Source organism: Pundamilia nyererei, unplaced genomic scaffold (genome assembly GCF_000239375.1).
Source record: "Pundamilia nyererei isolate P.nyererei 1_Seehausen unplaced genomic scaffold, PunNye1.0 scaffold00052, whole genome shotgun sequence".
NCBI classification, from domain to species: domain Eukaryota; kingdom Metazoa; phylum Chordata; class Actinopteri; order Cichliformes; family Cichlidae; genus Pundamilia; species Pundamilia nyererei.
Window position 1 is genome coordinate 703,410 of NW_005187453.1, and position 14,452 is coordinate 717,861.

Genomic DNA, 14,452 nt, shown 5'->3' on the forward strand with positions numbered 1-14,452 from the left:
ACTGTCAGGATTGTCAGCTTAAGACAAATGACTCTGTTACAATCAATCATTTTTATTTATCCTATCACTCCAAAGATAGTGAGCCCTCCATTCAAAGAGAGGAAAAAAGCAGGTGAACAAGCTTGAAACAGTTTAGTTTATGCTTACTTAAATTTGGAACCAAGGTTTAAGGGCAAAAAGCAAAATCATATCAGCCACCTCATCCGAGGAAGGTCCCGGGTTCGTATCAATGCTAGGGCCTTTCTCCTTGTGTCTACTTGGGTTCTCTCCAGGTATTCTGCTTCCTCCCACAGGCCAAAAATATGCATGTTAAGTTAATTAGCAATTCTAAATTTACAGTGAGCATGAATGCTTGTCTGTCTCTCTATTAGCCATGCACCAGATTGGCAAACTGTCCAGGGTGTACCCTGCCTCTCGCCTTATGACAGCTTCAACACCCCCACAAGCCCAAATTGGATAAGGCAAAAAAAGATGGATGCTAATGTTGTCCTATTACTGTACATAGTTACTGCAAGAACCAAGACATGTTGGTCAGTAAACACAAAAAAAGTACTTGCACAGAGTCTAAATCTGCACAGAATGCGTCATTGGGCCCTTGGATAAAATAAGGCCTGTATCATGAAGAAGGAGTGCACTGTTTGGACTATTTCCAGTAGCCAAGACGCTCAGAGATGATGGTGACTCACTTGAATGACAATTTTTAAAAAAAATCGAATTTCTGTCTTCTTTTATTTAGTGATGTCCTTGCAGAAATTAGTTGAACAAGACTGTGAAAACAGACTGAGAAACATACTGCAACAGGGAAAAAGTTAACAAGTGAGACAACGGGAGAAAAAAGAACGGGGTAACATTAAAAATGGGACTTTGTATCAGGGAAGTGTTCGCTCCAACCTTGTCTGCCCCACTTTATTGACATTTTTCAGAAGCTTGTCAGGCAGCAGTGATCGCGACATATCAGCTCTCTTCACTTGCCTTGTTAGACCACAATGTGCCTGTAGCTAAACTGGGACACAACATAATATGCACATCTAAACACCCTCGTAACTTCCATCTGCACACTAGAGAGGTGAGAGAAGCCAAACTCCAAGAGATGTGGTAGAAAGTTTCCTGCTGACAAAAATTAAAGGACGCTTGTACTAAACGTCTTGGATGAGATGCAAAGGCGCAATACTTCTACAAATTGGCTTGTCGGATTTCCCTTGGGGGGGATGGGGGTAAAAAAAAAAAAATCCATTTGACTTTGAACGATCTCACCCACTATGGTACACATTTTCAATAATTCACACTTACAGATCTACATTTGCTACGGTGAACATAAATAATTTAGCACAATGAGCGTGGAAGTCACAGCACTTTCCAGCAACGGTTTATATGCTGAATGAGAAGCTTTAGTATAGGTGGGGAAAAGAAATACCCAAGCACGAGGGCAATTTAGGAACATGGCAGAAAACAATCTAACCACTGGCTCACAGCTCAGTGGCTGGCAGGATAAGTTAATGCATTTGCTGTGTTTGCTGTAGGGTAATGGTATAGCTATGGGAACACTAAAAGATGAATTGAAAGAAAAAGACACAGCAAACAACCTCTGGAACAGCTCTCGAATGCCCTCAAACACATGTCAAGGCTCGGCACAGTCAGCTGCTGACTAATGTGCTTTGCCATTAAAATCATATTAATAGAAATTACATTCTCCTGATTGGATCCAAGTTGTTTTTACTCCAACTGACATAAAACCCTACTTAGAGCAGTGGTTCTCAGCATTTTTTCTGGCATGAACCACTTCAAAAGCTGAAAAAGATTCCCGCACCACACGCCACAATTTTTCAGTCATTAAAAAAAGATCCAAGTTAGCTTCAGCTTTGCCTTCTTTATTTTCCTATTCAAAACACATTCGTTTGATTTAATTTAATTTTTCCCCGAGTCAAACAAAGATCACAGTTTCAGGGCCACAGACTTAGCCGTAGTGTTTGTGGACATGTACCATATTCTTATTATAATTCAAAGTTATGATTCTGTGCATTTCACCAAAGCCATTAATGGAAAGCTTGCAAGATTATTGCAACGAGATCCCTCTCTTTGATTGGATGACCTTTATTTATTAAATATGGAAAAGAAAGAATGTATGCGTTAAAATAAGCTTTTTATATCAGAACTAGTCACAATTCATCACTTCAGAGGGGCAACGAATATATTTATAGCTTTTACTAAAAATGTTGCTGTGTGATGTGCACTTCAACTCCCTTTCACTAATGGTGAAATGATCCCGGAGATCCAGTGACACCTCCTCATTCATTCTACCCAGGTGTAGTTGACAGATGAACCAGTGTTAACAGAATAGCAACATAATAACGGACTACGCTACCAGCTCATATTAACAGTGGGATTGACCTGCCCTTGTCACTCAAACTGCAACCTTAGCATCCATAATGACACCCAGTTCTATAATCTAACTGTCCCCTTTATACCAGAACACCTATTTAGCCCACTAATAGGATGACTTGTGCATGCGCGTGTGCACATGTGTGCGTATGTGTGAGTGAAAAGAAGATCCAATTAAAGGACAGCCAATCACTGAATTAATGAGGGGAAGGCAGGGATGACAGATTACTTTACTAGTATGGAATTTGGGGGGGGCGGGGGGGGGGGGGGGGAGATTGGGGGATGGTGCTTGGTTTAAATGACAATGGGGAGTCAGATACAGTTAGAAATGGGATACAGATGGAACGGAAGGGGGGACAAGAGAAAACACAAAAGACTGAGCCCTCATGTACTTTCATTTGAGAAAATATCAGGGGCAACAAGAGGCAAATTCTGTAACCCTGAAATAAAACCAGACTAACAAACATCACACAGTCACAAGATGGAGCAAAGAGGCAGGAAAAGGCAGCAAAATGAATAAATAAAACACGCAAGGACACGAAAGAAATACAATGTCGACATCATTTTGAGAACACACAATACAGCGTGAGAATGTGTGTTTGTCTAAGTGTTTGGCCAGCTTCCTTCTCTAATGAGTGTATAATTTGACACAGACAAGCAGGGTATAGTGTGACTCTCAGCACGATAGTCAAACCCTGAAGGCTGATTTATACTTCTCTGCCAAGATGTTCCAGTAGTTCTGCCCCATTGTAACTTATTTATAATTGATTACAGTTAATTGCCAACTGATTTAGGCAAGACAAAAAGACTATAAATACAGCGTGACACACTTAAAAAGTAATCATTACTTTAAATGCACTTTTAAATTAAACTGTAATTCTGCACAGAGACTTTATAGCTACTGTTAATTTTCTGCTCTCATCCTTGGCTGGGTTTTTCTTTTTCTTTGCAATGAGAGTGACAATATTCACCTTTACACTGAAGATGGCTCTGCTAGTTAAATAGCAGATACCAATACACACGTTCTGTCAAGGATAAAGAAAAAAAACACTGGGCTGCAGAATCATTATAAGGCCCAACTATTCATGTTTGCTTTCTTTCATTCCCGGTGTGATTTCAGAGTGATGATTGCTGGGGGAACAAAGAGTGGATCTCTCTAGCATTAATAGACAGACGAAGCTTCCAGAGCCTTTTCCCATCTTTGTATAAGTTGTCTTCATTGTAAATTGTGTGAAAGAGAAATATGAGCAACAAAGTAGTTCAGCTTTATTCAGGTCAACTTTACTTCCAGCAGAATCTCAAACCTCAAAGCCTCTGCTTGAATCCATTTCTACTGTATCTTCTTCTAGGAGAGGTCTCGTCCCTCATAATGATACGCTTAATGTTACGATTATGTGACTTGTGTGTTATGTTATCTCCTTTACAGTGATGACATCTCAACCAAACCGAGCAACTATATAAGATGTGCTAGATAATCCTCTCCACTTCCAACAACCCAAATGAGAGAAAGGTTTAAACATTGGGGTTTGATCCTGCCAGTTCTGGAGACTCAATCCCAAAACAGAGCAACCAATTATTGCAGCATGTCATGCCCAAATACCATACTAACACACTTTGTATTTTGTGTGCCAAATGTAGTACAATAAGAATCATTCTTATTAACTTCTTCTTTACTTTTGACAAAATTAATTTTTAATGCTCTTTCTCTGCATCTTCTCCTCCAGTATAAGTATTTGACCTTCACTGTTCGGTGCCGAGTTCACACAGCAGCCAGAATCCAGAGGCATCCCCCCTCTTGGTCGGGCATCGCCAATAAGAAGGGGAGTAATTCAAGGCTATGCACAGTATGGGTCCAGCTACATCGACCAGCTTTGTTCTGGCCTCCTGTTGTGGGCACCCTTGGTCTTCTCCTTCTATCCCTTTTTGTATTTCTCCTTCTTTTCAAATATCATACTCTCCGTCTTTGAGTATCTGTGTCCCAGGCCCCAGAAACAGCAGGTGGCCTGTTGCTATTCACCAACTCGAGCTGTTTTAATAGCGTTTGACACGCCTGGGAATTGGCAAATGTGTATGTGTACGCTGGATGTTATTTTAAACTGCCCCAGTGATCCAGCAAATAGCGTGGTAGCCAGCACTGCGGTGTGCTAGGGTGACCACAACATGCCCTTTGAACTTGGCACTAACTGTTAAGGCTGACAGCCAAGAAATTTAAGGCAATCTGCGAATAAAAATCAGGCGCCAATTCTTTTACGTTGAAGCAGCAGATCTGCATTAAGGCCAAAAGCAAAGTAATGTCATGTATGTTAATGGCAAATCTTATGCGGGTAATTTATTTGTTGATTAAATGTGTAATAAATAAAAACAAACATGTATTATGTCAGATTATATCTTTGTTTGAGTTTGTAGACGACTTATGAAAAGCTGTTTTGGCCTGAAGAAATGGCGTGACAGGAAACAGTTCAACTAGACATTGCAGGAAAATCTTCAAGAACTAACTTGCTGAGAAAAAAAAAAGACATGCTGTGCAAAACTATAATTTCAAAATACTGTTGCGACATGTTCTCGACATTTCACATGCAAGAATTTAGGTTCATCTCCTTCACTAATTGAAGGCACTTGGAAACAGCTCTGATTCACAGAAAAATCAGGACAGTGATGGCAAAGTTGCATATTTTAGCTGTCTAATCGACATTGAGAATTACAAATAGCTAGTTTATACTGCTTACTTAGGACATACTGAGGTATTACATTGAAATATAACATCAATAATGGACTTAAAATAGCGCTAACCTATGAAGGTGTTGCTCAAACATAAAGCAAATAAATGAAACAAAGTTACTCTTAGTTGTATGTCTCATCCTTTTCTATAAACACTTCAGGACTAAAGAAGAATGTGTGTTTGTGCACTGGATTTATCTGTGTATTTATCTGCATATTCCATGTGGGGTGTTCATTAACTGCTTTCTCTATTTGTATGTATGGTAATTCCCAAATGTTCCTCCCAAACAGTTAGTGTAGGTTAGCGCCGCAACTGGGCTAATAGACTAATTATTACCAAGGCCTTATGCAGACACACACACGCAAACACAGACATAAAGCACACACGCACAACGACTACAGGACAAAAAATACTCCACTCCATGCTTCTTTTTTTCAATATAAGCTAATTGGCATGCAAATAAAAAAAATACTAAATTTGTAACACGATGTTGTGCAATAAAAGCGAGACATAAAGAAATCTAACGAGGGTTAGTGAGGGTAAAAAAAATGGAAGTCAAATATTTTTAATAATTCATTTGTTAATCTGTAGTATTTTTTTATAAAGCCAATTACATGGACTACAATCTAAGAGAAAGGGAAATAAAACACAAATTCTCACACTGCTGGTTAACAGATTTGCACAAAAGAGTAGTAATTGGATGCCGTGACAAATAACATCCTAAATGTCCTTATTTTGCTCACTTGTGTTCCTTTGCTTTCCCGCTCGCTCTACAGATGGGCTGACGAGGAGAGGCAATGAGAGCACCATCTGAAAGGGCACCTTCAACTCACTGATATTTTAAAAGGTTATCACGATAATCTGGCCACTTAAAATGTGCACACATTTACACACGCATTCACACACACACACACACACATACACACAAACAAATTGCAATGCACTACATTAGTAAATAGTGACACTTCCACGGTGCCAGAGAGGTCTATAATCCTCTGGAAGCTACAAACAATGTGCAGGGGTAACAACTGATGCCAACAAAACAGCAGTGGCCTTCTGTGATTGTGGGTGGCAGGAGATAAAGCGGCGAGAGAGCGAGCGTGAGAGAGGGAATGATATGCACATTATCCGTACTTCAGAGCTCCTGCAAAATTATTTCTAACAGTTGCATTAATAATGAACAGCAAACAGAGACAGCGATTCACTGGTGGCTTGATTTGGCCTTTATGATTTAATTGCTAACAGTGCCTCGTGGAAAGTGTTGCAGCGGTTAAATGTAACTAAATAAATGCTGCAATTAGATGCAGTTCTGAGGTGCTGATGCGCTACATCGGCAAAAGCACTGAGTCACCTGCAGATTGCCCTTACAGGAGCTGCTTGGCCATGGAAACCCATGATGTGAAGCGCCCAGCTCATAACTTTTGTGGTGATGTTAACACCAGATGAGGTGTGGAACTCTGCGCCTCAGCACTCTGTAATCCTGCTCCCATAACGTTATGTCATCTGTCAATTCGAATTGCTGTGGGTCCAAAAATATATCCACTTTCCAAAAAACTGACTTGTTACAATTGTGGGATCCTATTACAGGAGCACAAATTCTCCCCAAATGACCCATTCTTCATGATTTTATTAAAGGCAGAATGCATTGCTGGGTGCGTGATTTTATTCACCTGTGGCAATGGGACTAAAATTAAAGCTGAGTTCAAAGACTAAGAGGTGTGGCCCATTACCTTTATTGTTGGTGCATTGTTAGGCCAAAGTAAAAAAAAAAAAAGTATGATCTTGTTGAGATATATAAGGAGCTTTTTACTATTCTATATAATATTTCTCTTCTGCATTGTCCCGTTTCTTTCCTCTCACCCCAACAGTTGGGGTGAGAGCCCTGAGCCTGGTTCTCCCAGAAGTTCCTTCGTTTTAAAAGGGAGTTTTTCCATCCCACATCCCAAGTGTTTGCTCATTGTGGCTCAACTGATTGTTGGCAATTTTAATGTATGATTGTAGGGTCTTTACCTTCAAATATGAATCATTGTGCAATGAGGTGACTGGTGTTCTTGATTTAGCACTATATAATTAAAATGGAATTTGAAATGAATCTACAGTATCTGTAAGTATCCATCAGTATGTCAACAGATTTTTCAGTTATTTTAATGCTGTATTGATAATTAAGCTACTATTGGTAGCTTCAGTTAAGCAAAGTGTGTGCTTATTTCTTTGACTGTAAATGAATTTGTCGTTTTATGATTGTGACCTTGCTTTGGTCATCATGCTTTTGTACATGTAAATTACGATACAAGTCCATGCCTGTGTTTTGTGGTGAATATAAAGAGAACATGAACATCTAACATAGTCAGCCAGTCAGGGAGGTGTCCATTTACGTGACTTTTCGTGGTGCTATTTTGGCAAGGTTTTGCCTCTGATAGGTGTTCGCCGACTCTGTGTCTGTGTCCATTACATAGAGTGCTGCTATTTCACTCCGCATTCCATGTCATCAAAGGTACCAAGAGAGATGTGTGAATCTGCCTGCTCAGACATACACACACCAGCACACACCAAAGTGGACTAAGACCACTCTTCTCTCTCGCCATAATTCAACACATTTATTCACTCCAGCTCTACCCTCACAGCCTGTTTCTATAAAAAGACATGGTCACAACATCCAATGGTCCATCTAATCCTCTTCCCTCCTCTAGTCAGGCTGTAATGAAATCCTCTATTGCCATACCAAAGGTTATTCTACCCTGTGACATAAGAAAATGATAAATGCCAGTGGTTATGATACTGAGTCAGCAGGGAGGAGTTTTGATGTATGTGTTTGTTTGTGTGTCTGACCTGGGTCTCAGACATGACATAGAGGTAGTGATGGTCAGAAGAGAAGGCCATGTCTCTGAGGATGGGTCCATTCTCCACAGCCTGCACAGTCTCATACTGAAGGGCACGGGAGGAGCCATCTACACGAATCTAAAAACGAGAAGAGAAGCACATTAAAAGATTAACATACTGCATTTATTATACATTTTCAATCACTCTTTCACAACCATTGCGCTCATGGGTACTGCAATCATGACATTAAAACTTCACATGAATCAACTGCTAAGTCCAATTACATAAATGTGTAACTGAGTAAATGGCTAAAGACATAACATCGAAATAAAGAACAGCTGAGGTGCAAATAAGAAACACAGGAGAGAAAACGGTTGCCTTCCAGGAAGGACTTGGCAGTGGAACAAAGGTGGTATCTAGGACAACAAAGCGTGCAAATACAAATGAAGGAATCGTTTAAAAGGTAATTTTGGATGTTTTTATTAGCTAAACTGCCCAGGATATACTGACTTGGGATTTTTGCCTTGCATCAAGGCTGTCGGTGCTGTAGCTGAGAAGGACACCTTTCTCTATCACAGTTTAAGCCATTCAAAAGCGATTATGGTAATAAGGCATCTGGGCAAGAGGTGTGGTCTATGGGCCCCTAGGTGAGTTTATTCAGCAGAAAGTGCATGGAATTGAGCCCACGCACACTTGCTGATGTGATGGAAGTGGTCTGGGTTGTGCCAGAACATCTGCTTACATTGTGTTTCTCTCTCTCTTACACACACACACACACACACACACACACACACACACACACACACACACACACACACTCAATCTGATTGTGTGTGCTGCAAATGATCCTTTCCAAATCTTGTCCTCTGGCTCCATTTTTCCAGTAACACAAAGTCCTGACTCTACCTAACTAAGCAACTTTCAGCACCCAATAGAATAGACAAACACACACAGACACACACGCACAGCCCTTTCTGGGGTTTTTTGACAGGTGTGAACTAAGTCTTGTTAAAGTTGTGATGACTCTTGGTAGTTCTTTGTGCTCTTCAGCACTTACGGGTTCACAGGTAACAGGCATAAACAGGAGATAATTGGATAGGAAGCAGATGGTCGACTAGACAGATGAGTCACTTTTTGATTAATTATAATAACCCTAGGACATCATACTCTGTGTTCTGTCTGAATATCATAACCTGATACACCTTAAGTTAAAGTCTCTTTCAGGTCAAGTAGCCTGACTGAACCGTTCAATAAAAGGTGGTTATCTTTGTTAAAGGCTGGATAAAAAGGACTAGTGGGCATTTACGTTTTTTAAACTTCATCTTAAGATGGATTTTGAGGAAATTACTCTAAGTTTTTCTCTCTCTCATGCCTTTGAATTTCCATCACTAAACTTTTAAGGTAATGTTAAGAAACTCAATCAGGATGTTCTTTATAGTAAGTGACAATGTTAGTTGGTTCTACTTTTCCTTTACTCTCTACATAACAAAAACCAAAGAATCTGCAGCTCTTTATAGTTCAAAGCAACTTTCTTTTTGTCTTTGCTTTGACAGTCAACTATTGTAGAGCAAAGAAAGAAACCTACTATAAGTATACTGGCTGCAGCTTAAGTGCTGCCCTATCCTGCTGTTCCTACTGATATCCCATTTCACAACATTGCATTTCTTTAAACAGACACCTTGTTTAACCCCGACTTCACCCCACTCTCCCTCCTTTTTTGTTTCTCATTCATTCTCCTTCCTCTCTCTTTTTTTTTCAGCCTCCTGCTTGGCTCGTGTAGTGACCTCGATCTCAAAGAACCTTGAGTTCTTTTTTTCCACTGGGAGCCATTGTATGCAGGGTCAGTTGCAAAGAAAGGAACAGAAGGCAAATAGGAGAGAAAGAAAGAAGAGAAGGAGGCAAGAAGAAAGAAACTTTCTTGTAAGCCAGAGCTCAATTCAGCAGGTGGGGTTATCTAATCTGCCCAATTGGGGATGTTAATTTTAGGTGCTAAGCATATACGCACAGCATTCATCATTTGTGCATGTGCATGCATGGAAACATGTATCAGTTTACCTCAACAGCATGTGATAAAGGTCTCAAGTCATTTGCTGTGTAGAGTTAAAGGGCTGACAGTCTATAGCGGTCACTGGATGTAGAGTTTTATTGTGTTGGGAGAGATCCACAGTCACCAAGGAGCGAAGAGGCTTCAAGGGGAAGTTCCTGTATATTATCCCTCAATCTGACCACCAACAAAACAAACGAGCCACCAGGGAGCATGGAGCACGTCTGCAAGAATGCAACACTAGCTGGTTTAGTCACACTGGGACCAGAGGGGAACGCACAAGGGAGAAAGACTGATTTAAATCAAGGACCAGTGGTCTTGTTTGTACAATAATTGGAACATACAGAGGGGTTTGTAGCTCTTAAAACAGAGTTGTCTTCATCTTCTTTTATATCAATCTCTGCTCTTAGAAGAATTAATATAAAATATCCACTTAGTGCATGAAAAGTCCTTTATAATTAGACAAAAAAAGACTCAACAAACAAAACAGCATACTACTATACCACTTTTATTTTCTTGATTAAATGCTAAAATTAATGACATGGTTTGTTATGAACCTACTAATCCTACATTCATTATCAGAGACAGTAATTATGAATATATCTTAAAGTATTTTTTTTTTCATCAGCCTCAAATCATTAAGGCAGCCACACTGGTGCTAGCCAATATTATCAGATTCCTTTTCAACAGTAATAAAGTGGATTAGCTGCTCTATGCTAAATGGATTACAATGCTAATCTCTGCTATCACATTAGCACTACACAATAGACATTCACTGCCAGACAGACTTCATTTTGCCTCAGAGTAGTGGGAAGGTGAGGGATGCACTAGGCCCACATATAGATGAACATGAACATGCAAGTGATTGTGTGTGTAGAAACATTAGCAGTTCACTGTCTCTCCCTTTCACACTCCTATACGCACACATACAGGCTTCCTGGCTGGAGATGCTAGTAGGAGATACTCTGGGAAGAGCCGGGAAATTTACTGGCACTTTTGACTCAGGGCGCACACACAGAGCATACAATATTTTTTTATATTCCCGACTGTGCCAGGAGGACCATGCAACTGATTCACACCATCACAGTTCACATATAGGAAAATCCTCCACAGAGTGACTACTTTGTCCAGATATAGCATCCACCTAGTGGCTGTGACAGACAACTACAACAGCTGCTATTATGAGCAGTCGGCTCTGCAGTGACAATGTTGTAGAGACACAAATAGGATCTTGTCTCAGTGATCATACTGTCTCAAGAATACATTTAGTGCATATAAAATATTTTTATATAGGCCTTTAAAGCTATTGGGCCCAACTATTACAGTCTTATTTGCAATCCACCAAAAAAGCATAAGCAGAATGTGAGTGCAGTGCTGATCAAAAAGAATGCATCTAACGGCTATAGATAATTTAATAAAACAGTCAGAGTGCAGAGAAAAACAAGCGGAACATCATATGCAGATGGTACTTCCTGCCTTGACTGTGTCCATGAAAAATCATATGCCTAAAGTCACCATTTCCCTCTCTCCATGGGGCTAACAGCTAGCAGAAGGTGTGATACAGACGGGGAAGCCGTTCCGGTGTGAAAACCACAGGATTACCCTTGCTCAGTTTGCTCATATTGGCACTCTATGCTACAAAAGCACATGGAAGGTATGGTATTTCCTCTAACTGCATGCTTGCGGGCTGGTAAAAGCATAATGCTAAGAATAATTCACGTGATGTTCAAAAATAAACCCTGTGTGTTAAGTGTAGGGTTATTTTGTATAAGAAAAAAAGGGAAAAGCTGTAGAAATGTATCAGAGGACAGTAAAGAAAAAATACACCAAATAATATTATTGCAATATGAGGGACACAGACTGCTTGTAGTGTCATGGCTGAATCAACAGACACCTTCCATATCCGCAGTCAATAATGCTGTTGCCCCTCTGGAACCCTCTTCCACTAAAAATTGCCCTTTCAAATTCAGTACCTCTGGTTACACATCTTAGAACATCTATTGATTTGGGATAATCTCTGTGAACTTGGGCTGCGATTGTGTAGAAACCACTTTACATCAAACGGTGAGAAGGCTGGTCCGCATGTTAAGACTAGACTAGTTAATCATCAAGAGAAATAAAAATACTGCTGTGATTAAATGGAGGCGCTACGGGTACGACCACACTATCTAGATAACAACACATTACCTAGAGCAAACCGAAGGTAGCACATCATTAGCTTTCCCTGCTTGGAGGGTCACAGTTGGAAGCTGGAGCATATCCCAGTTGACACTGAGCGAGAGGCGGGGAACACACTTGTTGCCAATCAATCACAGGGCTAACACAGAGACACAGTCAACAATTAGCGCTCACACCCACACCTGCAGTGTATGACCAATTTGCACTAGCCAGTTAACACGACATATGCTTACTGGCCACTTTATTGGGTACTGAGTTGTATCCCCTTGTGCCTCCAGAACTGCTTAAAATCTTTATGGTATAGATTTAACAAGGTGCTGAAACATTCCTCTGAGATTATGATCCAAATTGCCATTAAAGCATCACACAGTTGCTGCAGTTCTGTCATTTGCACTTATGTGATATGAATCCCACTCCATCACATCCCAAAGGGGCTCTATTGGGAAAAGATCTGAAGACTGCAGAGGCCTTTTAATTACAGTGAACTCATTTTCATGTTCAAGAAATCACTTTGAGTTGATTTGAGCTTTGTGACATGATGTGTTAAAACTGGGGTCATAAAGGGATGGACATGGTCGGCAACAATACTCAGGTAGGCTGTGATGTTTAAATGATGCTCAATCATCACTGATAATAAGGGCTCCAAAGTGTGTCAGAAAAATACCACCCACACCAGTACTCCACCAACAGCAGCCTGAATTACTGACACAAAGCAGATTGAATCCACGTATTCATCTTGTTTATCCCAAACCTTGATGCTACCATCCAAGATGGCAGAAGTGGTTATGCAGTCCACTTCCATGTGCCTCAAAGTTCAGTGTCTTTGGAAAAGCTCTTCTGCATACCTCGATGAAAAGTTGAATGTTTTGCACTAAACAAAGTGAGTGTACATGGACTTTGGGAGGAAACTCTATTAAAATTGAGCATCTGAAACAAACAAAAAACTTGAGGAGGGAAACTTTTTGAATATGAGTAAGGAGAGTGAGCGAGATTGCAAAACTTGTGTCCTTTCCTACTATGGCATGGATTTTGGGGTGGCAAAAGGAAGGCTTGTCACACAGAGTTGCAGTCTGTTTTGCATGGCACACTAACAGGCCATGGCTGGAACACACACCATGACCAACATGCTGCTAGGGGAAGCCAGAATAAGCTGCTGACTAAAGTATCACTACGGTCTGACACGTGTCATGCAACCACAGTGAGGTGAGTGGGCTGGAGCGGAAAGTCATCCAAAGTCATACAGCATGCTGGCAAAACTAAATTTCCACAATATTTGTGACAGAAATTTCCCTAATCCTGTGAAACATGCATATGGGCAAACTCAGTGGTCTGCCAGCATCTCTGCAGCTGAAAGGGTCATGAACCCTTGTGTTTTGGATATGCTAAAATAATGCTAGTTTTCATTGTTTATGCTTCTTTTTAGTCGATAGACATAAATATATACTTAAAACAGAGGTAGTTAAATAAATTGATTAAGGATGAATACTTAACAAATGTGGCTACAGGAAAGTAGTGGGAAACTCCTAAGATAAAGGGAAAATAGCTTCATTGGATACCAAGAAAGGAAAAGGTACAGATAGCCACATGAAGGAATATCCTTCAAAATAAAACAGGAAGTAACAGAATCTAACTAAGCTAAAGGGAAAAATAGAATAAAGTCAATAAGAATTCAGATTTATACACCCATTAGTGTCACTTCACTGAAATATGAAGCAATTTAATTTAATTAAGAGACCTTGTACTATTTTCACAAGGTACATTTAAAGATTTACCCTATAAGAGACTTTCTCTGTCACTTTACTTATTCTGTCGGTTTTACAAACTAAGTATTTTCAAAGCTATGACAAAATACAAGCAGCACCATCAAGTTGTCTGCAGGTTATGTATATAGGAGCTTCAGCTTTTTCCAGTTTTAGATATCGGTCATAAACATTCTGGACAGAGCACAATACGGCCAAATGCCAAAAGACACCTCAGCCTGACTTGCCACACTCAGGCTCAGGTTTTCACCCTTGTTTTAAAGCAGACAGCAGAGTGTTAGGTATTCATCCAGGCAACGCAGGACATATATTAAGAGCCTAGAGAGAGACACAGGCAGACAGACAGAGACAAGGGAGAGCAACATTCACGGTGAAAGAGACAGGAAAAAAAAAAGAAGAAGCAACGTATCGTCACTACATAATGGCAATGTGTCTCTCCACGCGTTCTATTCATACCGACAGCAACACAATGGTGGCTGTCTGATTGCCCAAATCTGTCCAGCTCGCTGAAACATATGGCAGACTGAGAGAAAAGAGGACTTTGGAGGGGGG

General features: G+C 40.3%; 1 protein-coding gene across 2 annotated transcripts in view; it reads right to left on the minus strand.

The window, feature by feature from the left end:
* The window catches only part of plxna4 (plexin A4), a 238,369-nt gene that overhangs the window by 95,956 nt on the left and 127,961 nt on the right, over positions 1–14,452 (minus strand). For both annotated transcript variants that reach the window (XM_005733435.1, XM_005733434.1), the window contains exon 4: positions 7,928–8,056. In XM_005733435.1, coding sequence (XP_005733492.1) covers positions 7,928–8,056 — 129 coding nt within the window. The remainder of the gene's footprint in view (positions 1–7,927; positions 8,057–14,452) is intronic.